The 15,772-nt window shown below is 40.0% G+C and overlaps 1 protein-coding gene across 1 annotated transcript in view; it reads right to left on the bottom strand.

Moving 5' to 3' along the window:
- The window catches only part of LOC127436190 (non-muscle caldesmon-like), a 47,627-nt gene extending 47,257 nt beyond the window's left edge, over positions 1 to 370 (bottom strand). Inside the window, exon 1 of the mRNA XM_051690196.1 lies at positions 162 to 370. Within this exon, the coding sequence (XP_051546156.1) occupies positions 162 to 220 (59 nt within the window). The 5' untranslated portion in view covers positions 221 to 370. The remainder of the gene's footprint in view (positions 1 to 161) is intronic.
- Between the last annotated feature and the right edge of the window lie 15,402 nt (positions 371 to 15,772).

The following is a 15,772-nucleotide window of genomic DNA, read 5'->3' on the forward strand; positions in this document are numbered from 1 at the left end:
GATAAGCTCTTAAAGAATAAAGAATAGCATTGATAACACATTATTTTATGAATGACTGATCCTGGAAGAGAAAACAAACCATGCCCATCATCACACCTGTGAGCTTTAAACCTGAAATTCCTTGATACAAATGTAGGCTGGTATACAAAACCATTCCTCACCTCAGAAGATTCTGCAAACCCTGTTTGCTGGAGCTTCGTCTCATGATTGCACTTGACATTGTTCTTTCTTTTCTCTTCAGGCTTTTTCCTTATTGAATTCTAGGAAGTTTTGTATTCCGCTGAATCTGATTCACAGAGACTCCCACACAAACACTCACACTCTTGGACGCTAAACTTCTGAGGAGAGATCCATGCGGCGCTCACTCCTCTCTCAGAGACAGGGCTTTAGTCACACACTCTCCCCTCCTCCTCTTCTCCTCCTCCCTCTTTTTTCCTTTCCTGCATGTGGTTCTCATTGAGAGAGCTCAGTCCATCGCCTAACATCTTTTTCCCCTCCTTTTCCCTCTTTTCCCAGGTCATGTGGCTGTCCCAAGGGAAAATGTAAGTTGATATCCCCCACCCCATGCTATGAATCCAGCCCCCCACAAGCCCCCTGTCCCAAACCCAAAACTTAGCCTTTCTTTTACTCTGTTTACACAGACAAAATCTTAAAAAAAAAAAAAAAAAAAAAAACTCAATGTGGAAATTGTGTGCCTACCAAAGCCAGAAAAATATTATTTATCTCTACTTATATGAGTGATAGATTAGTGAATCTAACACAAATAACATTTTTTAATTTAAAATTAGAAACAAAAACACAATCATAATCAAATAATTAAAGTAATGGATAGCTGACATGGCCCAAACTATTATGCATGACCTCATATTATTTGAGAGACTACATGGAATAATTTAAAAGTTCATTTGTAACACCACAGGTCTATGAACAGTGAACTGACAAAAGCTAAAAAGAGATTTAAAAAATGGTGAAAGTCCAAAGCATAAAATAAACACTCCCTTATTTAATAGCATATATATATATATAACAGTTAATGTTCCTGTTAATTCAACTCCCCCGTGTGTATGTGTGGAAAGTAAAAGCATTTATTTGTGAGATGGTTTTCAAGAATTTCAGCCGAATTTCAAATTTGTCAAAATGACAAATCAACTAAATCTTGGCACTGCATTGCTATAGATTCTATAATATTAACAACATATTTATTAGATCTTATTAAATGAAGTGTGTACTTTTTAAGTAGTGTCAACAAGAATTTCTAATGTTTTCAAGCAAATTTCCCAAAGACTTCTCTTTTCTGCCAGCCTGATGAAAATTACCTGACAGACAACATTGAATATTATATTACGTGGTTCATTACACTATCATGCAGTTCTAACATAAAATGTCCACTGACTGGCGCTAAAGCCAGTTCAATTTTCTCCCAAACAGATGAAACCAAACAGTTTTTAAGGTTAATGCTCTATTGAGTTTTAAAACAACAAAACCTACCTCCCTACCCTAAACCTTAAACCTAAACCTAACCGATAGTGTCGTAAAAAGCAAATGTAAGATGAAAACGTGTCGACTTGCTGGCTCTTCAGGACTCGTCCCCCAGTCCTTTGCATTGCAAGTGCAATGCTCTATCGGTTGAGCTACTGCACAATCTGATTGTGCGCAAACAAGCCTGTAGATGTAGCTGGTTATGTACAGTAATGCAAACAGTAAAATGTTTTGGCTCACAAGTCATGCGCTATATTAAAAATGTTTTGATGTCACAAGATAACATTGTATCAGGAACAGTGCGAAAAACACATTTTTATGAGCTGAAAATCTACCGTTTTACTCGTGATTTGTGTGAAAGTGAATAAAAGTCATTGTTGTAGCTCCCCTAGTGTTCATTTCACCAGGAAACTGTCGCGATAGATACAATGAGCCACATAAAAATTATTTAGCAAAAATGTAGTTATACTAACATGATTATATGTGATTTCTGCCATTGGTCAGCAAAACAGATAGCCCTGCCCCAAACACACACCATTGGTTGAGCCAATGCTGCTTGTTGGCCTGCTCAGTAACAGCAATGTTTTACAAGCACCGAAGAGCTACAGTGTTTACACTCTTATGAAATCAACCAACAAATGGCATACTTACAGTAGTTGTTTCTGCGCATTAAAAGTAGATAGGAGAATGTTTTTTCAAAAACATTACACACTAGGGTTGTGCAGCGAATCCATTATCAGTATCTGTGTCTGTATCTGTTGCAATGGCAAAATTATCTGTATCTGTACTCTGATGTACCGGATGTGGGCAGGTCTTAAACCGGAAGTGCGTCAAAACTAAATGAAAAGCCCATTTTAAAAAGGACTCTTCCATTTAAAGTTTCCATATTACACACATGCCTTGTATAATTCATTAAATTATTTCTTCTTATTATTATTATTATTTTTATTATTATTATTATTATTAATTATATTATTTTTTTTTTTTTTTCTTACAAGATAAAGTTTGTCAGCTGTGGATTGCTCACCCTCTTCATTCATATTGTCAAACAAACATTCAAACAAAAAAAGCTAAAAATATAATACATAAAGATTTGTTTGAATCAGAAACATCAGCGTGACTTCTTAACAGCATAGGGCTGGGCAATATGACTACAAATATTATGCTATACAGTGGCAAGAAAAAGTATGTGAACCCTTTGGAATTACCTGCATTTATGTATAAATTTGTCTTAAAATCTGGTTTGATCTTCGTCTAAGTTACAATAATGACACAATCTGTTTTAACTAATAACACACAAATTATTGTATTGTTCTTGTACATACTGAATGCATCATTCAAACATTCACAGTGTAGGTTGGAAAAAGTATGTGAACCCCTAGGCTAATGCATCAATAAAAGCTAATTAGAGTCAGGAGTTGGCAAACCTGGCATCCATTTAATGAAACCAAATTGGAGGTGTGGGCTAGAGCTACTTATAAAAAGCACTCAAACATTTTGAGTTTGCTATTCACAAGAAGCATCTGCTGACATTGACCATGCCTCGCAAAAACAAGATCTCAGAAGACCTACAATCAAGAATTGTTGCTTTGCTTAAAGCTGGAAAGGGTTACAAAGTTATCTCAAAGAGCTTAGATATTCATCTGTCCACAGTTAGACAAATTATCTATAAACGGAGATGATTTAGTACTGTGGCAATTCTCCCTAGAAGTGGCCATCCAGCAAGATGACTCAAAGGGCACACCACAAAATGTTCAATGAGGTAAAAAAAGAACCCTAGAGTGACAGCTAAAGACTTGATGGAATCATTGGAACTGGTTAACATCTCTGTTCATGCATCTACTATACAGAAAACATTTAACATGCATGATGTCCACGGCAGGACATCACGACGGAAGCTGCTGCTTTCCAACAAAAACATTGCTGTTTGCCAGAGATCATCTTGACACTCCACAACGCTACTTGAAAAATGTTTTGTGGACTGAATTGTTGAATTGTTGAATTGAGGTTGAATTGTTTGGGAAGAACACGCAGCACTACGTATGGTGTAAAAAGGGCACCACATACCAACATGAAAACATCATCCCAATCGTGAAGTACGGTGGAGGAAGCATCATGATTTGGGGCTACTTTGCTGCTTCAGGGCCTGGACCACTTGCCATCATCGAGGGGAAAAATGTCTCGATGAGTTTATCAAGATGTCCTTCAGGAAAATATCAGGGTGGCTGTGTGCCAGCTGAAGATGGAATTGGGTAGAAGTTGGGTGATGCAGCATGACAATGACCCTAAACATCAAGGTAAATCCACAACAGAATAGCTTCAAAACAATAAAATCCACCTTTTGGAGTGGCCCAGTCAGAGCCTATACCTTAACCCAATAGAGATGCTGTGGAATGACATCAAGGGAGCCATTCATGCCAGACATTCTAAGAATATGGCTGAGCTGCAGCAGTTCTGTAAGGAAGAACTGTCCAAAATTCCTTCTGAACATTGTGTAGGTCCAATCTGCAGCTACCGGAAATGCTTGGTTGAGGTTATTGCTGTCAAAATAACTTGAACTTGAAATCACACATCTGAACCTTAATAGCTTTTCCCCCATTTGTTTAAAATAAGATTTGCTCAGATTTCCATATCAACATGGTAACACCCTCCCAGGTCTCATTTAACTCCCTACTTCACCACACATTCACACACAAACACACACGGCTGTCACAATCTACTGAAGCAACTGCATTGTTAACTTTGTTACTATGGTAAACTGCACAACATTCAGTCCTGCAGAGCTGTTAAAGTCTTACTCCAGACAATACGACCACTCAGTCCTTTAGTGAGCCTTGTTTAACAAGTCTGTCCCTCACTTGAACACAAGCGGCCCACACAGAGAAAGGGGAATTTGTAGACACCAGGAAGAATCAAAGTCCTTCAGTGATGTAAGCTAAATTTTCTGGTTGAGTTTCTATTCAAGATGTAGTTGCTTGGTTGGAACTTGTTGATATTCTGAATCAACTTCATGAGGATCCAGCAAATACTTGTATCACAGGTGACATTATTAGTCTAGACCATGACAGTTGAATGAATCGTCTGATACTGTGTTACTTTGTGAATTAGTCAAAGCACATAAGGAAGACATCACACCCAGAACTGGCATATCTTCATTAGCGATCCAAACACTGCATTGTTTCACAAAAAGGCCTTTTTGTCCACAATATGAGCAGGCCTATATGAGACTTGTAACTCTCCGTACACTGTGAAAAAGTGTTAACCTACAATTGTTACCATAAGGAGCTGTTGGCCCAGCAACACAGCTGTGCTAATGATGGTTCAACTAACAGACTCATAAATTATGAGTCATGTTATGTGATGCATGAATTTATTGTTTGATGAAAGATGTTCAATCGTAAATTTGTGAGGGAAAATAAGGTCAGTTGCAGTACTCAAGAGAACATGTGAGCTGAGATACTGTAGCAATGATGCATAAGTGTTACAGTGTTTAGGGGAAGTCACCTACTGGTATAAATATAAACAAAATGGAAACACCATATGAGAAAGGAAGTTAGCTCTGAAATGGCTAAATCACAATTACATATGTGTGACATGGTTCTTAACTCTCTCCAAAGGAGGAAGCGGGAGCCGGATAACAATCCAAAGTAAGTCTCTTTATTTTCACAAAAACTTGTTGCTTTGCAGCCAACACTCAAACACACACACCCACACAGCTTCGTGCATCTCTCTCTCTCTCCCCTGGCGGTCTGGACTGCCCTTTTAAATCCCTCCCCGCTCTCACTGCAAACACAAAACAGCTGTTAGAGATGATTTCTCACAGTTGTCAATCCATACCGTACTCACTCTCTCTGCCTCGCTTTCCACAGCTGTCACTTGGCCACGCCCCATCACCACATACCCTCATCGCCGGACTCAAGACGGGGCGCCATCCGGCCTGTCACTAACTCCCAACCCACTGTCTGATGCATCCATCTGCAAGATAAAGGGGAGAGAGAAGTCAGGAAAGTGTAATAACGGCTGCCGCAAAGTGCTTTAACAGCATACCACTACCCCTGGGGTCATTTCGATATGGTGCTCTGAGATTCGTAGGACCGGGAAGAGGTGAGAACACATCAGAGAATTGTTCCTGCAATCTGGCAACCTCCATGACTAGTGACGTTGAGAGGTGGTTTCCACATGTGATCAGGGTGACTCAATTGGAGGCTTTTAAGTTCACCTCCGGACCGAGCTCCTCCTCTCTGGAACCACCATCGCCAAAGTCACAGGGACCGCCTCTCTCCACAGTTTTAGGAGATTGAGGTTGTAAATCTGACGTGCTCCAACTCTATCCGTTTGTTTAACCTCATAATTAATTTCCCCGATTCGTGTGTGACCTCAAAGGGTCATTGCCACTTGGCAAGTAATTTAGAGCTCGATATGGGCAGTAATACAAGAACTTTATCTCCCGGTGCAAATTCCCTTAGCCGAGTACCCCTATTATACAGCCGGCTTTGATGTTCTTGAGCCTGGAGCAAATTCTCCTGTGTTAATTGCCCCAGTGTGTGGAGTTTTTCTCTTAGGTCAAGAACGTATTGAATTTAATTTTTGCTGTTTGAAGGACCCTCCTCCCAATTTTCCTGTAGGACATCGAGCACGCTGCGCGGTCAATGCCCATACAATAATTCAAACGAGGAGAACCCCGTGGAGGCTTGCGGGACCTCTCGCACTGCAAATAATAGGGGCTCGAACCACTTGTCCCAATTTCCAGCATCTTTGTGCACGAACTTTCAAATCATATTCTTTAGTGTCTGATTAAATCACTCGACCAAGCCGTCCATTTGGGGGTGATAAACGCTTGTACGAATTAATTTAATCCCCAATAATTCATACAGTTCATGTAGTGTACGTGACATAAACACTGTGCCTTGATCAGTGAGGATTTCTTTCGGAATCCCCACTCGGGAGATTATTCTGAAGAGTGCCTCTGCAACACTACATGCTGAAATGTTGTGCAGAGGCACTGCTTCTGGATATTGCATTGCATATTCCACAAAAACCAACACAAAGCGATGCCCGCGTGCTGTCCATTCTAATGGCCCGACAAGGTCCATACCAATTCGTTCGAAGGGTACTTCGATCAATGGAAGCGGACGCAATGACGCTTTTGGGGTGGCCGGCGGATTCACCAGCTGACATTCAAGGCATGTCGCACACCATCTGCGAACATCCCTGTGAATGCCTGGCCAATAGAAACGGGCCATTAGATGATTCAGTGTTTTTTCATGCCCTAAGTGACCTGCCATCGGATTATAATGAGCTGTCTGGGATAACATTTTCTGATGGCTCTTCGGTACTAACAATTGGGTTGTATCTTCCTTTGTCTGAGCGTCCTGTGTCACTCGATACAACCGATCCTTGATAATTGAAAAATACGGATATGCAAGCATGATGTCTGGCTGGAGACATTGACCATCAATCACTTTCGCTTGATTTAGTACTGGGGTATAAGGGTCTCGTCTTGCGTTTGCTCCAGAGGAGAATCCCCTGCAGGGAATCCTCTAAGGGCTGGGGAAGCCGAAACTTCCCCCTCCTTTACGTCATTCTGACGCGGAGCTGATGTAGATGGCCCTGCCTCCAAAGCCAGTGAATCGCAAACCACACACCGAGACACTTTGTTATAGGACCCATCCACACAAATTTCCCTCAATAAAGAAGTAAATGCTGGCCAATTCATTCCCAAGATTAGTGGATGGGTGAGGCGGGGATTAACCGCAGCCTCTACACTATGCTTTTGTCCCCGAAATTTAATGATGACTGTCACTAACGGGTAATCATGAACATCTCTGTGCACACACCTTACCTTCACCCGACGGCTTGTATCCAACGCCACGGATTGAATCAAGCTTTGGTGAATGGAGGTTTGATTACAACCTGAATCCACCAAGGCTTGATATGTACCCCCTTTATACTCACAGGTATACAGTATGCTCCTGCTCGATCGGGAGGATAGCCTGTGGCACGTCGGGGACTCGGACCAATGTCTCCACCTTTATCGTGAGGCATTGGTCCTGGAAATGCCCTGGACACCTGCAGCTCCAGCAGACCGGCCCAGACTTCATGCCCACACCCATGGCAGCAGATTCACCAGCCTGTGGGGGAGAGCGGAGAGGGTTAGGGAAAGCCAACAGGATGAATGGCCCACAGGACCTGGGAACCAGTTTTGGGGAGCAGGAACAGGACGAGGGGAAGGGGAGGGGGAGTAAATGGAGAAAGAGGGAGGGAGAGAGAGAGAGAGAGAGAGAGAGAGAGAGAGAGAGAGAGTTTTTTGATTTTTCAAAAATCTTTATTTAACAAAAAATAATTTACATAAAATCAATTCAAAAATATTTTACAAAAATATTTTTAAATCCATTTTATAAAAAGAGTGCAAAGTGAAGTTCATTCATTGTCTTGATTTAATCAAAGCTGTGAATACCTTTTCAACACTATGTTCTCTGTCTTGCTCAATTTGATCTTTTCTACTAATCTAAATGGCCATTTTGGCTTCACCCAAAATAAAATTTTACAACTGACACTCGTATTTTCATTTTTGAACATATTTAAACCCCAAAATAAAAGTTGGTACAGAAAACTCCTCATTAAAACAGTTAAAAAGATTTTGCAAAACATCAAATAAAGGCTTCAGCCTTAAACAATGCATAAAAGTGTGAAAAACAGTCTCTGTGAAAACAAAAAGGACAATCTTGACCAACACTTGGATTTAAAAAATAAATAAAAGCATTAACAGCAATAATACCATGTAGAATTCACCATTTTAAATCTCCAGCTCTTTTAATTAACAGTGGTTTGTAAAGTGCTCTCCACTCTGGTCTAACATTGTTACTCATCTTAAAACATCATGCCACAGTGTATCCACTCTTCCATTTAACCTTTTTTGTTAAAAGATTTTACACAAGTTCTATAAAAAATTTTACCACTACTTTCATGCAAATCCATAACTTTTCAAATTCCCCAAAAATTAATGTGTGCAACTTTTCAAATTCCCCAAAAACCTAAATTTGGTGAAAGAAGCAGATTTGGAAAACTGTCTTTTTTGGATGAACTCTCCTTTACAGTAACCTTCAAGCAATTTGTTTTCTTCTGCTGTAAAACCAGACTGTAGTTTCTGTAGTACATGTGCAACAACTCGAATGGATTTAACCCTTAAAAAATCAGCTACATCGTTGACTTTTCCAAAACTTGGCCCAGCCAATTTTTATTAAACATCCAAGTGTTGTGATCTTGGATTTGATGAATGCCGTAGTCATTGTTCCACATGCGCCTAGAATGTCCAAACGTGAGCCGTAGATCAAAGGTTCTTTCAATAACCAGAATAAAGAAAGTGTAGAATCAGTCCTTTTCACTTGAAAGAGGGCCCATACTTTAAAAAGATTCCTGTAAAACTCCGGCATCCTGGACGTGTTTATTTTTTTGGGATCTAAAATGAACAGTGATTTATCCAGACAAAGTCCTTCAGCAGTCTTTAAAATCGTACTGGCCACTGGTCTCCAGCTTAAGTTCTCTGGCCCAGTGAGAAATCGCTGTATGAATTGTAGTCGAAAAGCTGCAGTCCTACTTTGCATATGTACAAGTCCTTGCCCTCCTTCTTCTTTTGGTAAATACAATACATTATGAGGTATCCAATGCATTTTTTCCAAAAAAAATCTATTAAAAAACACTGAATCTTTGGAAGTAACCATGCAGGTGGATCAATACAAGCCAGTCGGTGCCATAAAGAAGAGGCCACCAAATTATTAATAATCAGAGTGCGTACTCTATATGATAAATTCTTAACAATCCATGTCCATTTCATAAGACGGCCTTTAAATTTTTCAATTATTCCCTCCCAATTTTTTTGAACAATCGTGTCATCTCCTAAAACACTCCTAAATATCTTAAACCATCTTTTTTCCAACTTAACCCATTTGGGAGTATTGGATCGCACTTTCCTGCTAACACTGCTTCGCTTTTATCCCAGTTAATTCTTGCTGAAGAAATAGTTCCAAAGTCTCTCAATGTTTTTATTAATAAATCCACATCATTTTGTTTATTAAGTATTATGATAACGTCACCAGCGTATGCTGATAAACAGAAAGTGCTTGTACAGGCTTGTAAAGATACCTCTTCTAAAACTCTTTTCAATTTATTTAAAAGTGGTTCTATTGCCAACGTGTAAAGTATCCCTGACAGAGACCACCCCTGTCTTACCTCACGACATACTTTAAAAGGAGCACATAAGCCACCGTTAATTTTCAGTAAACTCTCAATGTCATTGTATAAAATTTTAATATAACCTATAATATCAGAACTAAAACCAAATGCTTGTAAAGTTTTCCACAGATAGTCATGTTCTACACGATCAAACACTTTCTCCTGATCTAAGGAAATCAAACCCATATCTACACCCATCATTTTAGAAACATCAAATAAATCTCTTATCAAATGGATATTATCAAAAATGGATCTTCCAGGTACACAGTAGGACTGACCAGAGTGAATTACTTCCTCCAAAACCCTTCCTAGTCTGGTAGCTAACACTTTTGAGAGCAATTTATAGTCGCAGCACAATAAAGATACAGGTCGCCAGTTCTTTATGTCTCTCACATCAACTTTTTTTGGCAAAAGGTAAGGACCGCTCTTCTACAGCTCAGCGGCAGAAGTCCTCCGACTAGACTGTCACTGAGAATTGCCAGCACATCCTCCCCTATCACAGGCCAAAAGGCTTTATAGAACTCAAATGGGATTACATCTATCCCAGGAGCTTTGCCATTCTCCATACTTTGGAGAGCTTCATGCAGTTCTCCCAGGTCTATGGCTCTCTTGAGTGCTGCATTAAAGTCTTCAGAGACCTTTGGCAGCCCTTAAAAAAATTAAAAAAATAAAAAAAAATAAAAAAAAACTGTTCAACAACCCGATCTTCCTTGTGCTCACAACTATAAAGATTTTCATAAAAACTGATTGCTTTTTTCCGAATTTCAGTAGAATCTGATACAAGGAACCGGTCTCAGAAAATAAAGAATGTATAAAGCATTTTTGACCGTTCTTTTTTTCTAGACTAAAGAAGAATTTTGACGGCACATCCATCTGGTCTATATCTTTAAACCGTGATTGAACTTGCGCCCCCTGTGCTTTCACTCTTTGTATGTCAGACAAAACAGATTTTTTTAAAAAAGGGATTCAATATGTGTTTGATTTCCACTTGACTGTGCCACTTCTTGGAATTTGAGAATTTCATCTTCTAAAACTTTTATAGATTTAATCATATCTTTTGTGACATTGTGGGTGTACTGTTGACATAATTGCTTAATTTGTGTTTTACCAAACTCCCACCATTTTTGCAAAGACTGAAACTGAGTTTTTTCATTCCTAAAATTTTCCCCCCAAAAAATGTAAATGTATCTTTAAAATGTGCGTCACTTAGTAAATATGTATTAAAATGCCAATAAGCACTTTTTGGCTTCACAGAGTTTAAAGTTACTGTACATATGACAAGACTGTGATTTGAGAACCCAACTGGGGTTATGAAACATTTCTTAAAAAAACTAAGATGATGTTTAAAACTATAGCATCTATCTAGTCTTGCTAATAACAATATGTTGTCACGGGCATGTGCCCATGTGTACTGCTTTAAGTTCCCATTTAAACTCCTCCATACATCACATAAATAATTTGTTTCAGTCATCTGAATGAGTCGTTTTCGAGAAAGCAAATGTGGTTCTACATGATTTCTGTCCATATTATTTTCGACACAATTAAAGTCTCCACCCAGAAATAAATGCTCTTCACCATTAAATTTATCCAAAGTTACAAACAGAGTATCTAAAAACACCATTCTTTCTGCTGGTAGGGTTGGGGCATACACACAAATAAAAACAAAGATATGGTTCTCAAACTGGGCTCGAATCTTTAGCAGTCTACCTTTCACAACCTCTTCCATCTCACAAGAGACAGGAATATTAGCCCATTCAATAGCATTTGTTGTATCACTGTGTGTTTCCTGCACAAATAAAACATCAAGTTGCTTTTGATTCATGATTTCATATATTGCTGTACGTTTTGTACAGTCTCTAGCTCCATTTACATTCATGGATGTAATACAAACGTCACCCATGTGCAAGTAAAAAACCACACCATAAAGAAAAAAGCAGCCAATAAGGGCCAAAAAATTAAGCCAGTTTATTGCCATCAATTATTCAGTTATTTTTGGAGTTTTTGGTCAGAAATTTTTTCAAACGACATACCTTCCTGTTTGTGAAACATCCCTCACTCGTGAAAGTTCTAGTATTTTCCACAAAACGTTTGATGTCTGGAAAATAATCAACAACCTGTACCCCCCTCAGGTCTTTTTGTCAGTTTTAAAAACTTCTTGATTTCCTCAGTATCATAATCTTGACATGTCCATTCATTCTGGGAACAACTAGAAGCACCAGAATCAGAGAAATCACTCTCATGGCCGATATCATCAGACTCCTTTTCATTTTCTGACTTTCTAGCTTGTTTTGATTCTGAAACCTTGTCATTCTTTTTCCTCTTTAAGGGTACTTTGAAAATGGCCTGATCTATATCCATCATTAAATTATCAATTACACTTTCTGAAGGAGACTTTGTGTCAGACATTACACTGACATGTGAAAAATCCATGCTCTCATCAGGTTTGTTAAACTTGGACTCATCTCTGACAATTAAAGGGATAACTAAATTATTCTCCCCATTATTCTCAACTATGGTCTGATTCGCCTCTTCTGTCTGTGAATGAGGCATTACATTATTTGAGCCACTAGTGGATGGCCTGGGTTCAGTTTGGGTTGGTTCAGGAACATTATCTGTTCCTCCATCCCTGACTTAAACACCGTTTTCACCTGAGACATCTTGTTGCATGTTTGTACCATTATTATCTGGACAAGCACGAACTAAATACCCAGTTTTGCCACACCCGAAGCACTTCATCACATCAGTACTTACAAAGACAGTATAATCAAAGTCATCAACTTTGAATTTGAAATTCAAGTTCAATTCAGTTCTGTTATCTTTCAGGATCATGTAAGTAAATCTCCTGAAAGATATTACATGCTTAATCAAGTCCGATTTACTTCCGAGGGCGATTTTTTTCATAGGACTGATTACCTTTCCAAAGCGTGACAGTTCTTTTGGTAACATTTCATCTTTGATAAACGGCGGAACGTTAGACAAAGTGACTTTCTTAGCGGGGGTAGAAAGGGGAAGCACTGGGGTAAACAAACCACTAATTACTACTCCTTTCTCCACTACTTCGTTTGCTTTCTCAACTGAATTCAAAAAACAAAACAATAGCATTGTTCATTTTTGATGCCGCTAAAATACATTTATGGCCAACAACATCCCAAATGGCCAAAATGCACTCTTCCACATTCACCGCGTACACCACTTTCACTCTGTGGCGCCGTGTGAGAGAATTTAAACTAGCTTTTGTATTTTGCGCTGCCATGCTTCCCAGTGATACACTGGTTGCTGACGCCCGAAAACTCCTCAAGAGAAACTTGTGTCACCACTCGATACACCACAGATATCAAAATTCAAAAAAAGAAAAGAAATAGAAAAGAATTGAAAGAGAAAGCAATTGTTTTTGCCACAGCGGGCATAAACCACTCGCACTCACCACATGCTCCTCTCACTCGCTCAACAGACACTCACGCATGCGCAGAGAGAGAGAGAGAGAGAGAAAAGGGCTCGCCGTCCCCTGGATACACCACTATATGGTCCTCAGCCAACTGGATCGCCTCCTCCAGCGACGGCAGACGGTGGCACTGGACCCACTCCGCCGTCCCCTTCGGCAGTTGGGAGACAAACTGTTCCAGCACCACAATGTTGAAGACGTTGTCACCGTTGCCCTCCTCCTCAGCCAGCAACCACCGCCGGTAGGCATCATGGAGCAGTTGTGCGAAGGCAAACAGACAACCGACCTCGCTCAGCAACCGGGAGTTGTTGTGCCACGAGTTGGGTTACCCCAGACAGCAGCGGTAGCAGATGGACCGCTCACTGTGAGCGTGGCCACTTCAGGGCTCTGGGTGTGTGCTCGAAGAGCTCCAGGAAGGCCTCTGGGTCATCCTGTGGTATCATCTCCACGAGCGTCACATGCAGTCCTGCTGCTGCTGGGTTAGAGCTGAAGCCCCCTCCTGGGGCAGCAAGCTCCACAACACCCACTGGTCCTCCGCTTGGGCCTGGAGGAGCACCATGAAATGCTTCTCCTGCTCCTTCCGCAGCTCCATGAGGGCCTGGTGTTGTGCTTGGTGGATGGTGGCGAGGGACTTGTAGACTTCTTCCAGCAGCGAGGACGACATGGCAGCGTATCCTTCCTCCTTCCCAGGTTTTGGCACCACTGTGACAAGGTGGGAGCCAGATAACAATCCAACGTATGTGTCTTTATTTTCACAAAACCTTTTTGCTTTTCAGCCAACACTCAAACACCCACACAGCTTCATGCATTGAGCTTGCTTGTAAGGGGACGCCCACACTAATACGTTTTTATTTGAAAACGCAAAATGTTGTGGCCTTCCGTCCACACTGAGACTGTGTTTTTGACAGCGAAAATTTACCTTTTCGAAAACACTCTCCCAGGTGGATCAATTTGAAAACATTGTCTTTGCGTTGTATTGTGGACAGGGGAAACGGAGATATATGAAAATGATGACGTATTTGTTGTCATGTGTCGCAGTCATGTGATCCATTCAACCCAAAACAATCAAGATGGCGGCCCATGTTGTAGTGGTGTTGTTGAGCCTGCTATTCACTTTGATAGCATTGTTAAAGATAAATGGTACTTTGCACAACCTTCATATTCCATTCCTTCAAAGGTGACAAGAAGTTACTTTAAACTGCTGTCCGGCGACGGAACATGAGGACAATTGCGCTTCAGACCGTACATGGAACAGCGATTTTTCGCATGCAGAATAGGGGTTTTAAGAGTTTTCATACGTTTCAGTGTGGACAAGCAACTTTTGGAAAACGCTTGAAAACGGCACTGTGGACGGAGAGTGTTTTGAAAATGAAAACGCAGCTTTTAAATGTATTAATGTGGACGTAGCCTTAGGAAGATTTCGGCTATCTGTTAAGTAAACCAGTAACTATGCGTTTTTGTCCAGATTGAGTTATGATGGAAATATGTTGTCTTAGATTATGATCTGTCCTCTGCCAGACGGGTTTGGTTCAACTATGCTCAGATTCAGGGAAAAATTGAGAGAGACGATTTTATAAACCACTGTACACAATTTAATTATAAATAATTGTATAATCCACAGTCTGGCTGGACTTTGAAGCCATTCTTCTCAGTCAGCGTTGGTGTTGTAACTGCGTTTTGACTTTGTAGGACAGTCAGTTGTGCCATTTTTTTTTTTTTTTTTATATATATTTATTTCTATTTTATGAACAAAACTGTATTTAAAATCCAAACAAATCTTTCAATCATAGGGTCCGAATCACATTTCTAACTTGATCAACTTCAGTAAAACTAGCTCTCATTGCAAACACAAGCAATGCTAATTATACAGTGTAATCCCTTACATTATTAATTAGAAGATTGTTATGGAACATGTTTTGTGCTAGAGGTGCTGTGGGCTTGTCTGAGCGTTAGGGCAAACCCTGTATCTGTCTCTCAGTCTGCCTCTCTGTGCTTGTCTCAGCTCACAGATGAAAGAGAAACTGCTGATGATCACAGGAAAATAGGTCTTGTCACCTCACAGGACTACAGACCTATGACTCATCATGAGAATGCACAGTCCTGGACTCCCTCTCTCACACACACACATATATATGCACACAAATGATGAGAGTTTCAAGCCACTACCCACATTCCTAACATCCAGGCAACCACTCAGAACACCTTAGCAACCACTAAGCAACACCCTGGCAATCACCAACAACACTGAATAGTATTAAAGCAGCGAATGAGCACTGGCAAGCATTTGCCTCATAAAATGTAGAAATATAGTTTATTGATTAGCTGTTTTCTGATATTTGTTACGTTTATGTCCCCTTCTTGTATTTCCTCTACATTATTGTGATTTTCACTATGTATTTATGTATAAAGAAAATGTAATACACAACTCATGTTCTTGTCCTACAAAATCAACAACAATGACAGAGGACGCCGGGATTGGAGCAACACTCTTGTTAAGGCTGTTTTATATGAACTGCATCCGAAAACATAGGCAGCTGACTAATCAGTTAATAGTTTAACCGATAGTGTTTTTGGATGAATGGAACTCTTAAGAACACTAGTCTCTGAACAGTTTAAAAA

This window comes from Myxocyprinus asiaticus, chromosome 46 (assembly GCF_019703515.2).
Source record: "Myxocyprinus asiaticus isolate MX2 ecotype Aquarium Trade chromosome 46, UBuf_Myxa_2, whole genome shotgun sequence".
Lineage (NCBI taxonomy): Eukaryota > Metazoa > Chordata > Actinopteri > Cypriniformes > Catostomidae > Myxocyprinus > Myxocyprinus asiaticus.